The following is a 17,937-nucleotide window of genomic DNA, read 5'->3' as shown; positions in this document are numbered from 1 at the left end:
TGAAGAGGGGTGTGTGTGAGAGAGAAGGGGGGGGGGGGGGTACAGGACAGACCCTTCTCCCATCTCCAGAGGGGCCAGTATGAAAACATTAGTTTTGTTTATGGGCATGCTCGCTCTGTCCTTCACACGGCCTACAGAGGTGATAAAGTGAGAGTTATATGATCCACCTTGGGCAGAAATAGGAAATGTTTGACTGCACACCAGCTGTTGCTTGGGTCGCTCGGGCAGTAAGATGCCTCTGCCTTCTCAGGCACTGCCAAATAAAGAGACCAGCGAGAGAGAGTCTCCTATCAACCTGTTTCAGCTGGCTTTGGGTTTTTGAACTGAAGGAACAGGGGAGTTTATATTGTATCAATTCTAATGGGACGTGTGTGTGTGGGGGGGGGGGGGGGGGGGGGGGAGGGGGGGAGCTTCTGAAAAGAACATTATTTTCGCAGCGGTGCAGCATAGCTGTTATTATAGAATCAACATTTGTCGGTAGACTTCTCAGGAAGACAGGGATCAGTTTGAATGTGTCTGAAACTCTCTCTCCCTCGTTCTCTCTCTACCTCTCCCTCCCTCTGGTTTTTCTGACACATTCCCAGATGACTGACAGCTCCAGAACATCTCTGCCTCTCCGCTGACAGCACGGCTCCACATCCATCTCGGTCTCCGGGAGGAGGTAAAAGCTATTCCGTCAACAGGCGTGCCGTGTACCGGCTGAAACCTGGGAAGGAAAACATGACAGTGACCTCCCTGGCACTCGCATATCACAACAGAGACCAACACCACACACTGAGCATCACGCTGTGCGCTGGGATGAAATACACAAGTAGCATGTCATTTAGCTAAACACACTACTAACTGCTAGGTAGGCTCTGTGATGGTTAGCAGGGGTTTGTGAGGGTCACTGTACCTCACGCCATTATGGATTTGAGGAACTCAAAGGAGCTCCCAGCCTCGACAGCTGTGAAACAGAAACGACACAACAACAGTTGGCTGGTTAATACTTTAAAAAGTTACAAAGTACAGGTACCAACCTGTGAATGCAAGGAAATGTTGCTGAATTCCGCCGAAATAAGAAAACAATGGCTGGCAGAGAGAGACAGAGATGACAAACAGTCCAGTCAGTCAGAAATCACAGCTGAGGAGGAGTGTCTCTGCAGCCTCTAAACAGCCTCCATCATGCCCCTCAGCACCCTTAATTGCAACTGTGTGTTTAATCAAAAAGCATAAAAATCCCGCGGTGCTGAATGTGTCTGGGGCGGGGCAGGATTGATGTGGCCCCGCAGCCCAGCCCTTTCCTCGGACACGGCCCCGACACAGCCCCATCACTTTTATCACATCTGAAGGAACGCTCTCTTTTAATACAGCCCATTACTGCCGACATACAAATCTCTCCGGTCCCGGCCCTGTCTGCAGTCTGATCAATTTTTATACTGCTGAGACCCGCCCTTTCCCCTCATTTTGTCATCTCAAAATTCATATCATATAGGATTTTCTTATGGAAAAAATCGCTATTACTGCCTCACAGATGTGCACGGGTCAGGGTTTGCCCGTCACTAAAATGCTTCGGAGAAAATAAAATTTGTTTCTGTAGTAAGCAGAACTGTTTAAATATTATTTATTTTTATGCTCCTAAGAAAATATATTGTGAAGTGCAACATTGATTTGGAACATAACTGTGTCTAGGCCTCGGTAGGAGGTCGAGAATTTATGAATCCTTTGCACAACTCCTTTAATTGAATTTTCCAAATCTCTCGCCACACACAAATAATCAATACCCTTTTGCTGAGGGTCTATGGAGGAAAACTTGACTCAGAATTATGACGGCCTTTCTTTTCAATTCTGTAGTCATCAGTGAATACAGCCACAGGGAGGGTCTGTGATGCCTGGCCCTCTGGGGATTTATGTCCACCAGAAGCCTGATTGCTCACGAAGAGTGACTTCTCCAGAATGCTTACCGAAACTTTTGTTAACCTTTAAGGACAGCTGGAAGCTCTTCTTAAGCCCTTTAACCACTCTGAGAAAAGCTGCCCAGGCAGTGGTGTTGCCCTGGCCTACAGACATGAGGAGGAGGAGGATGGAGGGAGAGGAAGGTTTAGAGTTGAAACCATCCTCGAACATGCCTCGTCCTCCTTGGTGATAAGGTACAGCTACAGGGAGTTACAGGACAAACTACAGAGCTGACTTGTTAACCCTTCCTACGCTTCTGGGAGCTTCACAGCTAGACAACTTTCAACTACACACTCTGGGACTCCAATTTAGACGCGTTTCCCAAGAAATATTTGTTTAATGGCAGCCAATCAGCTTTGCCTGGAGAGCGAGGGTGAAATAATCTCATTTTCTAACTCAATTTGTGTGACACTGCATTCTTTCATACCGGGCGAGTATGCTGCTTTGAAGACAGATGATTAATTAAAAGGGACACAGCCCAATCTATAAATCAATTGCCACAATGTACTTGAGGAACACTTTCTCCCTGTTGATGATTGAGGTCAAATCTATACACTCAAATCTATATACTCGGCTCGGAATCTCTAAACTCTTCTCTTGATGCTAACCCCTCCAAAGGCGTCTGTTTTTAGGTTGTACATCAGCTTCATACGGAGCCAGCCATGTTCCAGAGCTGGGCCTGTCCTGTAAATAGTTTGATAACAAACAAAACTACGTCCTGCTAGTCAGTCGTCAATTGATTTGTTGTTCGTCACGTCTGCCTGACGAATAAAAATAAGCGTTCATGTGAGTCGGACAGGTCAGGACAGAGCTGTCAGTTGTCCCAGGGTCTCACAAAGCAGTTACCCTTTTCAACAGAGCTTCTTACACCTCCCTGTGCATTTAGCACATGAACCCAGGGCCTGGATGTCATGGTGGCAAAGCCCAACAAACATGTTACACCAGGCAGGACTCCATGACACCCCCCCCCCCCCCCCCCCCTCTCCATCTGTCTGAATTTCATGCTCGGTGCAGATCGAGGCCGTGAGCTCGTCCTCAACTCTGAATAACAGTTTGTTTACTTTAAATGTGTCTCAAAGCAACTGAGAACCCCCCCCCCGGAGCAAACTGCTTTGACGATGTGAACTTTGTTTTTATAAGGGGCTGTAGGCGAGGCAGATATATTTCATGCTACACCATGTGATAAAAAATGTGACATTCCTCTGGTGTTGGGCTTAGAGGCGATGTACATGTCGGGCTTCTGCACTGGAACTAATTAAAACAATTTCTTTCGACCTTATCTGAAAACAAGCTGGACGGCCAACAATCCATCCATTCATCTTTCACAAATAACTATTATATGATCATATCACAAGTAGCTCTTTGCTGGAGGCGCTGTGTGTGCCTGAAATAATCCAATTAATTCTCAGCCTGGGAATCCAACGACTGACTTGTTTGTTTTGCCAAACAAAACACGTTGGGCTGACATCCTCTGTGAATATTTACCTGTGAACTCAGGAACAGGCACACGCTCAGAGGGAACACAGTCGTAGCAGACTTGGTTAGTTACTGTTCTAGTGGTTGTCTCCAGGGCAACGCCCCCTCCAACCAGGCCTTGTGACTGCTTACCCTTAAATCAATCATCTAACACAAACTACTGGAACAAAAAGGGTTTTCTTACTGCCATCTTGTTCCTGGAATAAATGGCGCCCCAATCAAAACATTCCTAATTTAAACAACTTATCTTCGGGTTATGATCAAAACAGCGATGGCGCTGTCAAACGAAGGCCTATCGACCAGTTTCTTTATATGTTTATTTTCCGCATACGCTTTTCAATTATGTTGACTTTCTGCGTTTTCATAACCCTAATATCCATATCGTCATCATAGAGAGAATCTCAATACAACAAGTATTTTTTTTTTTTGCGAATAAATAGAATAATTAGGCTTGTGTTTCGGTTACCTTGACTGGAGTTCGGTTGAGCGACGCTCAGCCTCAAACAGGAATCTGCTTTGGATGCTGAAGACACAAGATGAGTTCCAAGAGTTAAATTCATTTGTACATCAGTCACCTCACCCTGAAATCAATCATCTTACACAAACTACTGGAACAAAAACTTTTCTTACTGCCCCCTTATTCATGAAATAGACAGAGCTCTGATTATATATTTTATTATATATACTGTGTGTGTGTGTGTGTGTGTGCATATATATATATATATATATGATGTAATCAGTGTTCTGCATCAAACTGATTGGACGGTATGGTGTTGCATGGTTGTGCATAGCAGGACCGCTGACAGTAAGCAACCGCTTACCAAGCTGTTTGAATCTGGTCAGTTCAGTCTTCAGGTTGGCTGATCCCTTAGAGAAGAAGGTCTTCAGCTCACTGCTGCCCTCTGCTGGCTGGAAGATGAAAAACACATTTCACGACATTTTAAATGTGTATTATTTGAAAAAAGGAAACTATTGGGACATGAGAAGCTTTTGAAGAAAATAAAACAGACTGAAAGAATAATGGATCCTTCATACACTGCACAGAAACAGCTGAAAGAAATCGACAACAAAGCTAGACTAACTGGAACAGTAGTAAGACAACACCATAATAAGAACAATCACAGCAGTGAGGAAGTCAAACTGAAACCAGCAAACATGCAGGGTACAACACACACACAACAGTAGAACACAGAACACACAACAGTAGAACACACAACAGTAGAACACAGAACAGTAGAACACACAACAGTAGAACACAGAACACACAACAGTAGAACACACAACAGTAGAACACAGAACAGAAGGAGCAATAACACACAAGGCCGTTTCCTAAATAGCCAAAAGTTGAGAAGGGAGAGAACTAGAGAACAGAAACATCAAGACGTACATTAGGGTTCGACAGACGAAGAGGAAACCATATTGTTGTCTCTATTTTTACATGTGATAGGGGCCTCCTCTGGGTGCCTGAAATACCCCGGGTGAGAGTTATAGCACTCAAACACAGGCAGTGATGGAAACTAGGACATTTCCTTGTGCAATGAGACAAAAACGAAGTCTCCCACCACTATTTCCTCCAGCTTTCGTCTGGCCTTGATGAATGCTGGTACGGAGGCCTCCATCTTGGATCCTAAGCTCATCAAACTGGACAAAGCACAACATTTGTTTTAAAAGCAGCTAAATTTCAGTTCAGGTATGTAATGCAATTTCACTACGAATACAGTTAAGTTTCTGAAAATACCATCCTCATGTTAGCTTTCTCTATCACATCATTCATGCCTTGGTCATAATACAAAACTTCAAATAGATCTCTCTTAAATGACTACACTATAAAATTCAAAACTAATGCTTGTCTTGATGGATTGGTTAGACTCCAAATGGCTACTTTGAGGAAGGAAATGGTTCTCATGTTAAACTACTCTTACACAACTATTTTTAGTGCTATGTAAATCACAGATCATTTGGCCAATGATCAATCCTCAACATTTCATGTCTCCTGTCATTAAACTCTGATTTGTCATGACAACCATCAGAGCCGTGTGGCATTTGAAATATTATCAACTAATAAAGAACTCCAATCTGCTCCCAGAATCAGAACAGATCTGAGTCACTATCAGTTCAATGCGATGAGCTGATTAACATCTTAAGAAAGTGAATTTGTGAGAAACAAATAATTTCAGATATGAATATTATATAAACACATAGATGTGTACTCTCCATAGTGCAGGGAATCAAAAACATTAAAATGTTCATGTTAAACTTCCCACATAAAAATGTAGTTTTATCTCTGCACTGGTTGATGTTTGGCTAGAAGTTCTTCATCACGGCAAGTGACTTGACCAACACATAGAGCTAAAACCATTGAGAGGATAAGTTGTATTTGTTGTTTTACTACAAAAATGAGGCACTCACTTCTCTACATCGGTCTTTGCCACTTGTGGTTTACAGGAACCGGTTTTGACATTGCCTGTTGATACAGAATGGCAGTCATAAATCATAAAGTCAACAAAACAAAGCATTAACGATTGTTGGTGTTTACTAAGCAGTATAGCGAAGTGGGGGCATAATGTGTTTACACACTACCTGCTTGAAGTTGAAGTCTCGCCGTTCCCGTAATAGGACTGAAGTTTCTCTCGGTTGCTGGCTTTTTGACAGGTGTGTGCTTGAGATACAAAGAAAGGATACAAAACGTTTTTCAACCTGTTTATAACTGTTACTGACAAGGCAAATGTGCTCCATTACTGAAATTAATAAGCAAACCCACTGTCTCAGCTTTTTCCATACGAAGTGCTCTTTTGACACTGTAAAGAAAAAAGGGATGAACTACAAGTTACATTCTTAACATCGTTGTGGCAAAGCAATGGTAAGATGGCAACTTACGGCATGTTTAGTTTTAACAGCTCGAAATAAACCGAGTGAAAACTTGTTCTAGTTGTAGAATGTTTAGACTACAGCCATGGAGACGTACTTGGATTGAAAATAGGCGCGGGTGCACTCAAAAATACGACACCCGGAATGATTGACTGGATTTCTAGCGTTCTGCCAATTTGTAAAAAGGAATTGTGCTTCTTATTTTGAATAACATGGCATAAAATTAACAGCAGATTCAGATATATCTCAATTTGTATTTGGTTTTTTTTGACAGGCAATATTTAACGTATTTAAAAATGCAAAAATTACACGCGGAACAGTTGATGGCGCTGTTTCCTTTCGGTGACTACTGTTGGAAGCACATATTCGCGTTGTTTACATTAGCAACAGGGAGAACGCCTACTACACTACAGAATTACCTAGCAAACCTGATTCCGGTTAAACGAGGTAAAATCCACACCATATCAATTACTTTCTACGTTCATTTCAGTTCATTTTCAGATTATTACTATTATGCAATTATCCTATTGTATCGAATGCTAAACGTGACTTGACGACATTATCTCGGCTAGTTTAACTTTTCTCAATCTACCTTTCCTCAGTCATGTCAGGTCAAAAAAGCCAAGGACACGCTAACGACGAAGAGACATTTTATATGCATTGTAGAGCGGCTTACTTGAGCCTTTTCAAATCTAGTTTGACCAATATCACCTCCAAACAGCAGCTTTGTCGTGGTAAGAAATGATATCACGTTATGCGATATGACAGCCTAGTACGTGTACGCAAATACGATACATCCATAAAGATGACACTGTCTTATCGTAGGATGTCACATAGTTATACTACTTCCTAAATACAAGATGACAAAAGTGCACATTTGTTGCCAAGCGTCACATCTGCCATAAACAACCTTTTATCCTTTTGAATGCACTTCCATTTGTCTAGTTCTCCAGCAAGCTGGCAGGAATCCGTCCCAGGCAACACTCAACAAATACTGGACCCCAAGAACTACTAAACTGAACTTTGATGATTTCTGTGAGATACTGAAGAGTGAGGTGCCAACTGAGGAGAGGGAGTTATTGAGAGCTTTCAAAAAGATGGACGTAAATGGAGATGGCTGTATCTCACACAAGGAACTGTTCGATGCACTAACCTCAGTAAGTTTTAGTTTTGATTCTGCACAAGGGGGTGATGAACATCTGGTTATAAAATGTTTTTTGTGGTTAACACAGGGCTTTGTGTCGGTTGTCCTGAATGTGATTTACATTCTTCGTGTTCTAGAGAGGAGAGAAGATGAACCCAGAGGAAGTGAATGCCATCTTTTCATTGGCTGATACCAATAAGGATGGGAAATTAGACTACGCAGAGGTGAGGGTGAACGAACACCAGAAATGTTGAACACCAGAAATACAGTTAGGTCATCTAATCCCAGACAGCAACACGTGGCCCTCTTCATCTCAGTTCTGCAGACTGCTGTTGTCCACTGCGGAGCAATGCCAGAATGCAGCTCTGGAGAGAGTGGAGGCCGACGTCAGACTGAAGAAGCAGAACTTTGGGAACCAGCCAGACAGTCCTCCACAGAACCAGCCAGACAGTCCTCCACAGAACCAGCCAGACAGCCCTCCACAGAACGCTGGATCAGTGCTAAACCCACAACCTCCGATAACACCACCCAGACCAGAACTAGACGGCACACTCAGGAAAGGTACATCACTGTGTGTGTGTGAGAGTGTGTGTATGGGACAGGTTACTCATTCACACTCACAAATGCTGTCAAACGCGCTTTCAAACTTTACAAAAACATTCCCCCAGTGCACATACTGCTTAATGCGCTATTACTACTGCACACACACACTCACACTCACAGGACAGCACATAACAGTGTAGCCTTTGTGTCTTTTTCTTCCTGCGGAGTAGTTTTGAGGGAACAAGTAATTGCTTTGTTATCGATTGATTTTCCATGCCCCGATGACAAAGCACCTCATTAGGACACACTCCATACATCATCATCTCCGCACAATTACAGAGGTCTGTTCCCATGGTGGGAATTCTAAATCCTTTTGATTTGGATAATCATATCTGCTGTTATGAGATGACTAGTGGGCTGGTGTGAGTGTGGAAATGGGAGGGTGTGGGGGGCGGGAGAGGAGAGGGGGCGGGGGGGTAGACCAATGTTCCCAGTGAGAGCCTGGAGCACGGGGCAAAGGGAAGATAGAGTGGGTAGCATTATGTTGTCAGGCTGTGTTCATGTTATTGATTTGGGTGATCCAGCTGCGGAGAGCGGGAGATCATGAGGGATCACTGAGGCTCCCAGGGCTGCCCCGGGAGGGGCTGCCCCTCCGACCAGGGCTGCCCCGGGAGGGGGTGCCCCTCCAACCAGGGCTGCCAAAACAAACTAGTTCCTGCGACGGTGTCTGGATTATCACGTTGTCCTGCCTGCCCCTCTCATATTTATCTCCCTCCCTTCACATTTGAACATGGATTCTGTCACAGGTTTACATGTGGTCTCTCACGTCCTGCAGTAGATATTTCTAGCGCTCCCGCTGTTTTGACTGGTCATTTAGTTGGTGATTTGTCTGTTTGGCTGAGGAGAAAATTCCACTGGTCTCTTAAACGGACACATCAACAGTCAACCATAAAACACAGTCATCTCTGCTAGTTGGGTCCTGCCTATATAGTAGGCCATTCATTTCCCTGGTATGTTTGGGGTGTGGCACATAACATTAGTTTGCTTCCCTTGTTCTTGGTCATGGAAACAATCAGTCACTTCATTATTGGATTGCTATTTTCCAGCGTCAATTAGCGGTTGAAAGTTGAAGGATACCGGATTGGAAGGGCTGTGGTCGTGCCATTTGTAATTTGTAAGGTTGCCAGTTCGATTCCCGGTCATGCAAACTGACGTTGTGTCCTTGGGCAAGGCACTTCACCCTGCTTGCCTCGGGGGAATGTCCCTGTACTTACTGTAAGTCGCTCTGAATAAGAGCGTCTGCTAAATGACTAAATGTAAATGTAATGTAAATGTAATTTAGAATTCCTCCACAATTAATGAGGGCGGTGAATTTTGGGGATTGGGCCTTACTGCTGGTGTGTAAAGTTCTGTCTTGTTTTAGTGTGTAAGAGTGACTGAAGGGAGCGGGATGTTTGCCCTTCTGGTGTTTTAGTATACTTTTTACCTTTTGCTATTTGCTTTTTTGCCATTTTTGCTGGTTGTGTTTTGTTAATATAAATGACATACATTTGTTGCCACATATGGACATGTGGCCTTCTGTGTGTGTGTGTGTGTGTGTGGGTGTGTGCGTCCTGTGTGTGCGTCCTGTGTGTGTGTGTGTGCGTCCTGTGTGTGTGTGTGCGTCCTGTGTGTGTGTGTGCGTCCTGTGTGTGTGTGTGCGTCCTGTGTGTGTGTGTGCGTCCTGTGTGTGTGTGTGTGTGCGTCCTGTGTGTGTGTGTGTGTGCGTCCTGTGTGTGTGTGTGTGTGCGTCCTGTGTGTGTGTGTGTGTGCGTCCTGTGTGTGTGTGTGTGTGTGTGTGCGTCCTGTGTGTTCCAGAAAGCCGCCCGACCTCTCGTCCTTCGTCGGCAAGAAGTAGGCGTTCCTCGCTGTCTAACACCGTCACCATGGCAGCCAGCGCCAAGAGCACCAGGCCTGCGGAGCCTGCTTCTCTACAGGTGGGTCTCCCCCCCCCTCACCAGGCCTGCAGAGCCTGCTTCTCTACAGGTGGGTCCCCCCCCCCCCCTCACCAGGCCTGCTTCTCTACAGGTGGGTCCCCCCCCCCCCTCACCAGGCCTGCTTCTCTACAGGTGGGTCCCCCCCCCCCTCACCAGGCCTGCTTCTCTACAGGTGGGTCTTACAGGCCGGCACCATGAAGACACCATGACCGTCCTTACACAGGGATCACCTGACCTCAGCTTGTCACCGCAGACATGGACAGTGCAGTAGCTACCTCTCTGATTGGCCGCCCAGTAGTTTTGACGCGGGGTCAGCGATTTGTACATATTTGACCTTTGAACTTTGATTTGAAACCCTAAAGTGGAAACATGAGGGCGGACCACATTCCCAGTGTGTTGTCCCGGTAACGTCCCTGGGCGGGGGTGATCACAGAGCCACTGTGAGAAACACCAAGACGGTCCCAGCATCGGCCTGATGTTGTTTTTGGGCTGTCGTTGTTGCGAGGCCTTTTGGTGGCGAGTTTAATCCGGGGTCGATAAGTATAGAGTGCCGGTATTGATCCTGGTCTCTTTGTTTTCCCTCTTTTTGACTTAACCCCAGTCGGTTTGCTTTACTGCAGCGAGGTAATAGCCTAGCCGCGCTCCAACCCAGGGCTGAACGGGGGGGTTGGAAAGAGCCAGACGTACAGAACGACTCTGGAGATCCCAGCTGCTGACAGACGTTTCTGTCCCCGTGTCTGCTCTGGAGCCGGGCCTGGTAATTGAGAGTGGGGAAGGGGTGAGTTTTGTTTTGAGGGTGGAGGGGTGGGACCAGGTTGTGGCTCCCGTAAGGCCCTTAAATCAGAGCCAGGGGCAGTGAGGGGTGACGGGGGCCTGTATTACACTGCTGGCTGGGCCGTTCTCTGCAGTGCTCCATCTCAGACCCTCACAGTGGACACGCGCCCCCGGGCACTGGGCCTCGTTTGATTTCAGGTGGACAAACCTCCCAAAGGTTATGATTTGATCCTTTATATGTTTCACAAGCCAACATAAATACTTGGGAGGAAATTGATTTTCTTTAGAAGTGACATTTTTCTGTCCACCTGGTGGTTTGTTTCTTTGTTTAACTTGGTGATTTGTAGGGATGCTGAAGAGATGGATAACCTAATGTGTTTTCAGACTGCAATCTCCCGCCATATTTCTTCGTCTGACTTAAGTGTTTCTTTTAATGTGTCTCCAATGGGTGTAATGAGTTTGTGTAGAACCTCTTTACCTTGGCTGGATGTTGTGTGTCAAAGGATAGACATGGCTGAAGAAAAGAGCAGCGATAAGTAGCTCTAATAAGAACGGTATGGTGTAGTGTTGCTGTACCGCCATCTGGTGGATGTTCTGGATGATATGCGGCATCTGTTCATTATTGAACCAGGGGCACTGAAGCATGAAATTATGAATATGCCTTGTGAAGTGCAAATAAAGATTACTGTCACCACTGTTTACTCCCACGCCTTCATCTCTGTGGGCTCAGCGTAGCAGGATAATCGTTGCGTTGGCGCTCGTCTGTGCTTCCTGGTCGTGAGCGTGGCGTTCCTGTGTCTGCAGGAGTGGGCCCACGCCAGCGCCAGAGGCTGCTTGTTCCTGGAGGAGGACGGAGGGGTCAGCTCGCTGCAGTACCGCCTCCACCTCCCCCAGACCACCTGCGTGTATCTAACCATCCAGCCCCTCAACCTCAGCCAGAGGCCAGGTAAGAGGCTGGCACTTACTCAGACAATCAGTCTCTCACACAGTCAGTCAGTGAGTCAGTCAGTGAGTCAGGTGTGTTCTCCTGCCCTCAGACAAGCCCTCGTCCTGGATGGCGGTGGACACGGCCCTGTTTGTCGTGTCGGGGGGAGAAACCAAGGAGGAGTCCAGTCTGGTGGGCTTCACTGAGCAGAGGGACAAAGAGGTCAGTGTTCACATCTCAGCGTCTGCTGTGTCGAGGCACCGTCTGAAAGGGGTCCAGGTGGAGAACACAGACACTTAGGGCTAAGTGTGTGTGTGTGTCTGTGTGTGTGTGTTTCAGAAGTTTGTCTGGAAGGGGGAGCTGAGCGCTGGAACCTACTTCCTGCTTCCCTTCACAACATGCTGCCGGCTGAGGAAGAGGAGGAGGAAGAGCGCGTCTAAACCTGTCCAGCTGGTTAACACGTCCGACTCAGGGCAGCTGGACCTCACCAGAGAGTTCAGGTGAGACACTCAGGGCAGCTGGACCTCACCAGAGAGTTCAGGTGAGACACTCAGGGCAGCTGGACCTCACCAGAGAGTTCAGGTGAGACACTCAGGGCAGCTGGACCTCACCAGAGAGTTCAGGTGAGACACTCAGGGCAGCTGGACCTCACCAGAGAGTTCAGGTGAGACACTCAGGGCAGCTGGACCTCACCAGAGAGTTCAGGTGAGACACTCAGGGCAGCTGGACCTCACCAGAGAGTTCAGGTGAGACACTCAGGGCAGCTGGACCTCACCAGAGAGTTCAGGTGAGACACTCAGGGCAGCTGGACCTCACCAGAGAGTTCAGGTGAGACACTCAGGGCAGCTGGACCTCACCAGAGAGTTCAGGTGAGACACTCAGGGCAGCTGGACCTCACCAGAGAGTTCAGGTGAGACACTCAGGGCAGCTGGACCTCACCAGAGAGTTCAGGTGAGACACTCAGGGCAGCTGGACCTCACCAGAGAGTTCAGGTGAGACACTCAGGGCAGCTGGACCTCACCAGAGAGTTCAGGTGAGACACTCAGGGCAGCTGGACCTCACCAGAGAGTTCAGGTGAGACACTCGGGGCAGCTGGACCTCACCAGAGAGTTCAGGTGAGACACTCGGGGCAGCTGGACCTCACCAGAGAGTTCAGGTGAGACACTCAGGGCAGCTGGACCTCACCAGAGAGTTCAGGTAAGACACTCAGGGCAGCTGGACCTCACCAGAGAGTTCAGGTGAGACACTCAGGGCAGCTGGACCTCACCAGAGAGTTCAGGTGAGACACTCAGGGCAGCTGGACCTCACCAGAGAGTTCAGGTGAGACACTCAGGGCAGCTGGACCTCACCAGAGAGTTCAGGTGAGACACTCAGGGCAGCTGGACCTCACCAGAGAGTTCAGGTGAGACACTCAGGGCAGCTGGACCTCACCAGAGAGTTCAGGTAAGACACTCAGGGCAGCTGGACCTCACCAGAGAGATCAGGTGAGACACTCGGGGCAGCTGGACCTCACCAGAGAGATCAGGTGAGATACTCGGGGCAGCTGGACCTCACCAGAGAGTTCAGGTGAGACACTCGGGGCAGCTGGACCTCACCAGAGAGATCAGGTGAGACACTCAGGGCAGCTGGACCTCACCAGAGAGTTCAGGTGAGACACTCAGGGCAGCTGGACCTCACCAGAGAGTTCAGGTGAGACACTCAGGGCAGCTGGACCTCACCAGAGAGTTCAGGTGAGACACTCGGGGCAGCTGGACCTCACCAGAGAGTTCAGGTGAGACACTCGGGGCAGCTGGACCTCACCAGAGAGTTCAGGTGAGACACTCAGGGCAGCTGGACCTCACCAGAGAGTTCAGGTGAGACACTCAGGGCAGCTGGACCTCACCAGAGAGTTCAGGTGAGACACTCAGGGCAGCTGGACCTCACCAGAGAGTTCAGGTGAGACACTCAGGGCAGCTGGACCTCACCAGAGAGTTCAGGTGAGACACTCAGGGCAGCTGGACCTCACCAGAGAGTTCAGGTGAGACATTCAGGGCAGCTGGACCTCACCAGAGAGTTCAGGTGAGACACTCAGGGCAGCTGGACCTCACCAGAGAGTTCAGGTGAGACACTCAGGGCAGCTGGACCTCACCAGAGAGTTCAGGTGAGACACTCAGGGCAGCTGGACCTCACCAGAGAGTTCAGGTGAGACACTCAGGGCAGCTGGACCTCACCAGAGAGTTCAGGTGAGACACTCAGGGCAGCTGGACCTCACCAGAGAGTTCAGGTGAGACACTCGGGGCAGCTGGACCTCACCAGAGAGTTCAGGTGAGACACTCAGGGCAGCTGGACCTCACCAGAGAGTTCAGGTGAGACACTCAGGGCAGCTGGACCTCACCAGAGAGTTCAGGTGAGACACTCAGGGCAGCTGGACCTCACCAGAGAGTTCAGGTGAGACATTCAGGGCAGCTGGACCTCACCAGAGAGTTCAGGTGAGACACTCAGGGCAGCTGGACCTCACCAGAGAGATCAGGTAAGATACTCAGGGCCTACCTATGTCCGTTCTTACATTTCTTAAACAAAAGTTGTAAAAAAAAAGAAAAGAATTCTCAGATACTTTGCTTGAAGGTTTTGGCCTTTAAACCTTCCTCAGGTTTCCTGTGTTTTGGTTTTGTGTCTGCGACAACTTCCGCCGTTGTGGAGTACGAGGTCTGCTGTGCCGTTGTCCACCACAGGGGGGCGCTGTCGGACATCTTCGAAGTCATCGACCTGGACGGGAACGGCCTCCTCAGCCTGGAGGAGTACAACTTCTTTGAGCTGCGGACGAGCGGGGAGAAATGTGACGAGGAAGCCTGGGTCGTCTGCAAGGGTCAGGAGCCCGCCGGGATCTGGGGATGTACATCTGCACATCTGATCACGTTCATGTACTTGTGCTGTGTTCACACCAAACATGAAGCGTTCCATTTTTGTTTCCATACCATTACCAAGTCGTCAGGATGATGTGTGTTGTGTTTGTCGGCCCGTCAGAGAACTTCGACACCAGGAGGAACCAGCTGACAAGGCAGGGCTTTATGGAGCTGAACCTGATGGAGGCCGGGGAGCGCGGAGGCGACCCCGCCGACCTCTGGGTCACGCTGGAGGCCATGGGCTACAACCACGCCCTGGAGATGGTGGAGGTGAGGTGGGGGCCGTGCATGCACACACACACACAGTCACACACACATTCACTCAGTATATGTGTGTGTGTGTGTGTGGGGGTCAGATGGCTGAGCGGTTATGGATTCGGGCTACCTATCAGAAGGTTGCCGGTTCGATTCCCAGCCGTGCTATATGATGTTGTGTCCATGACTAAATGTGTGTTTAAGAGTGTGTGAGATCAGATCATCAGTCCGACCATGCCCCCCCCCCCCCCCCCCTCCTGTCCCTCGCAGGCCTGCCCCTTCCTCATAGACGCTCACTGTGAGCAGGGCCAGCTCTCTGTGCAGCCGGTCAGCCTGGACGCAGGCCCCAGGATGCTGAGCGCTGGGCTGCAGAAGTCCATCACAGCCCGGGGCGAGGTCAGGGCCCTCAGGGGAGAGGCCAGGGCCCTCAGAGGCGAGGCCGGGGCCATCAGGGGCGAGGCCGGGGCCATCAGGGGCCAGGACAGGGGCCTGAGGGGCGAGGACGTCCTCCTGTACACTTACAAAGGAGAGCACAGGATCTCCTCTCTCATCGCCAACAAGGTATCACGCTGGAACTGGGACCATGTTTAGCTTTTAAACTCATGGGTAAACCCCTGGTATTTGTTTACAAGGAGAGACTAAAATGTGTGAATATTTGTAAGATACGTCACGTATACTGTATTTGATACTTGTTTTACAGTTCTTCATGCATCTAAACCACACTAAATCCAGTATTACAGCTTGTCCTTAGAGGCCTGTCCTAGCTGAGAAAGTATCAAGTCAGTTGCCAAAGTCATATGGCTACTAAACCTGCCGTGACTGTGGGGAGTCCATTATCCCAGGGTGTCATTGACATGCAGCTATGGCTCCTATTGGCATGGTAACAGGATCCCCTGCAGTAGGAATGAACGGGTCACATGATGCATAGAGGACAAGGTTTTTATTTCCTGGCTGTAGGAAGAACTACAGCATAGTCTAGATTAGCAGTAGCCAGCGTAGCATCCCACATGAGGCTTTAAGGAAGTGTGGCAACGGAGAATGAAGACATTGAAATTCATCACTTGAACATGTTGCTATCGTTTCCTTTTAGCCTCAGAGATGTGCGTTTTGAGTCTTGTGAAACGTGAACCCTGCTGAGTTTGTCCCTTGCTGTCCCTCGTCACAGAGCAGCCACAAGGTGACGGTCCATGTGAACAACGAGCCGTGCAGCAACTGTTCCAGCAGCAGGGGCATGAGCGTGTTCGCCGTGGAGGTGCCCGCTAAAACCAAAATGGTGAGATGTCGACCAAGAAACTGTTTTGATCTGTCTTGAGTGACGGAGTTCAGTTGAGTTAAGTGTTAGAGATCTGCAGATTGGACAGAGAGTTTAACAAACACCTCGACATAAAAATGAGAAGTTGATGACACCAAAATGACACAACGTCATTAGCAAAGTCTCTGAGGCATGAAGGTTAAGCCAACAGGAAATGAGTATCTGATGTGTGTGTGTGTGTGTGTGTGTCAGGTGTGCCAACATGTTCTGCCCACCAATGAGAGGCAGGACTGGACCTACAGCTGTTTGGAGAGCATCATACCTTGCTAGCAGGAACAGTACCACCATAAACCCAAACACTGACAAGGTTCTCACTTGGGGCCTGGCAGTACAGGGGGTTCTGGAAGCAGACACCCCCTCAGAGATGGATTCTTCAGCCTGTGGTCTGTGTGGAGTGTTGGAGAGAGCACTCCACACAGTGCTGGAGAGAGCACAGCGTTAAAATTATGTCTTTGGCGCAAACTAAATGTTTTTTAATCAAAGGTTTGATTCCCCATCCTCTTTTGCACATTATACATTTTAAATGTTTGTGTTTATGTATACATGTAATTCCGTGCTTAGCTATTTGACCAGTCATGGTTTTATCCATTTGTCATATTGGATAAAAAAATATCCTTTGCCTGTACTTAATAATACATTTCATGCAGTGCCTTGTCTTGTAGAAATTTCACACCAGCATTTAAAGTTTTTTCATGACACATTCAGATCACAAACTGTTTTCACTAATGAATTCACTACAATAAACTTGTAACACTGATGTGGTTCCGGTGACCATCCATGGCTTCTGTGACTCAGTGACGTCATTCTGTGGTTCTAGTCTAGAGTTATTGTGAGTTATCGATCTAGAACTTCTAGATCAAAAACTCAAAAGCACAGCCATTCTCTCACTCTGCCAGCTCCTTCTGTGGCTACTTCCTGTGCGTCCGTGGAGAGCGGCGCTAGGCAACATGGCTGCTGGCAGTCAAAACACATTCCTCTGCATTGCGTTCGGGCCTAAACTTTATTTGCCCTTGGCCTTTACGGCTAAGCTCTGACTTGACCTGCTATTAATAACTCCCAGACTATTCTTTTGCCCTTTGACTTTCTCTACTGTAACCATAGAGGCAGACAGTAAATGTCACATGACAGGTGAGATGCACTTCATTTGCTGTGCACTCCTCTTCCTGTCTCACAAAGACAGTTGGGCTCGAGCGCTTCTGCTCCAGATACAGCTAGGGCCTGCCGTCCTGCATGTTCTAGACGTTTCCCCGCCACAATACACCTCATTCAGATGATTCGGTCATTTGAATGAGGTGTATTGGAGCGGGGAAACATCTAGGACATGCAGGACGGCAGGCCCTACATGCAGGACGGTGTTGGAGTAGGGAAACATCTAGAACATGCAGGACAGTGGGCCCTGAGGACCAGGGTTGAAGACTACTGCCCCAAATCATTGAATTACCTCACAACTCTTCATTTTTATTGTGTTATTTTTTAATAAGATGGCAGAGTCATGATGACGGTGTTGGTGTATAACCTCTGCTTTTCTCTGGCTGATGTTTAAACAAGTTTTGATGCAATAGACAAACAGACATGACCTGGCCTGTTACCCAACATCCTTCTGTGGCCTTCGTGGTTATGCTAGACTTTGTTACTCTAGAAAAACACAATCACAACCGTTGGTTATTAGCAGAGGAGTTCAGTCATAGAGTCCAAGTCAAGTTACAAGTTTTACAGGGTCAAGTCTAGTCTCAAGTCTCTTTTGGTAAAGAGCTTTCTGTCAGTCACTGAAATACAGTTTGAACTGCATTTCTGATCCTTAATCTTCTCTTGTACTTTCTACATGCACTGTTTATATGTCTCTATGA

General features: G+C 47.9%; 3 protein-coding genes across 3 annotated transcripts in view; 2 read left to right on the top strand and 1 right to left on the bottom strand.

The window, feature by feature from the left end:
* Positions 1-438: 438 nt before the first annotated feature.
* On the bottom strand, positions 439-6,347 carry itgb3bp (integrin subunit beta 3 binding protein). The gene is made up of 9 exons (XM_067230395.1): positions 6,289-6,347; positions 6,173-6,209; positions 5,992-6,070; positions 5,821-5,875; positions 4,974-5,052; positions 4,233-4,320; positions 3,878-3,934; positions 896-946; positions 439-706 (listed from the first exon to the last, which is right to left on the bottom strand). The coding sequence occupies exons 1-8, from the start codon at positions 6,291-6,293 to the stop codon at positions 897-899; spliced, it is 450 nt and encodes a 149-aa protein (XP_067086496.1). The 5' UTR covers positions 6,294-6,347; the 3' UTR covers positions 439-706; position 896.
* A 335-nt stretch (positions 6,348-6,682) lies between these two features.
* Positions 6,683-16,420, top strand: efcab7 (EF-hand calcium binding domain 7). The gene is made up of 14 exons (XM_067230394.1): positions 6,683-6,726; positions 6,882-7,013; positions 7,225-7,436; positions 7,561-7,647; positions 7,741-7,984; positions 9,824-9,942; positions 11,521-11,662; positions 11,754-11,863; positions 11,981-12,141; positions 14,353-14,486; positions 14,645-14,793; positions 15,049-15,339; positions 15,944-16,051; positions 16,283-16,420. Exons 2-14 carry the CDS (start codon positions 6,884-6,886, stop codon positions 16,358-16,360), a joined length of 1,965 nt encoding a protein of 654 aa, XP_067086495.1. The 5' UTR covers positions 6,683-6,726; positions 6,882-6,883; the 3' UTR covers positions 16,361-16,420.
* Positions 16,421-17,411: 991 nt separating this feature from the next.
* Positions 17,412-17,937, top strand: part of sgip1a (SH3GL interacting endocytic adaptor 1a) — a 13,796-nt gene continuing 13,270 nt past the window's right edge. The window contains 1 exon segment of the mRNA XM_067230231.1: positions 17,412-17,479. Coding sequence (XP_067086332.1) covers positions 17,412-17,479 — 68 coding nt within the window.

Source organism: Osmerus mordax, chromosome 27 (assembly GCF_038355195.1).
Source record: "Osmerus mordax isolate fOsmMor3 chromosome 27, fOsmMor3.pri, whole genome shotgun sequence".
Taxonomy (NCBI): Eukaryota; Metazoa; Chordata; class Actinopteri; order Osmeriformes; family Osmeridae; genus Osmerus; species Osmerus mordax.
The sequence above is the reverse complement of the archived record's forward strand: the minus strand, read 5'-3'. Positions and strand labels throughout refer to the sequence as shown.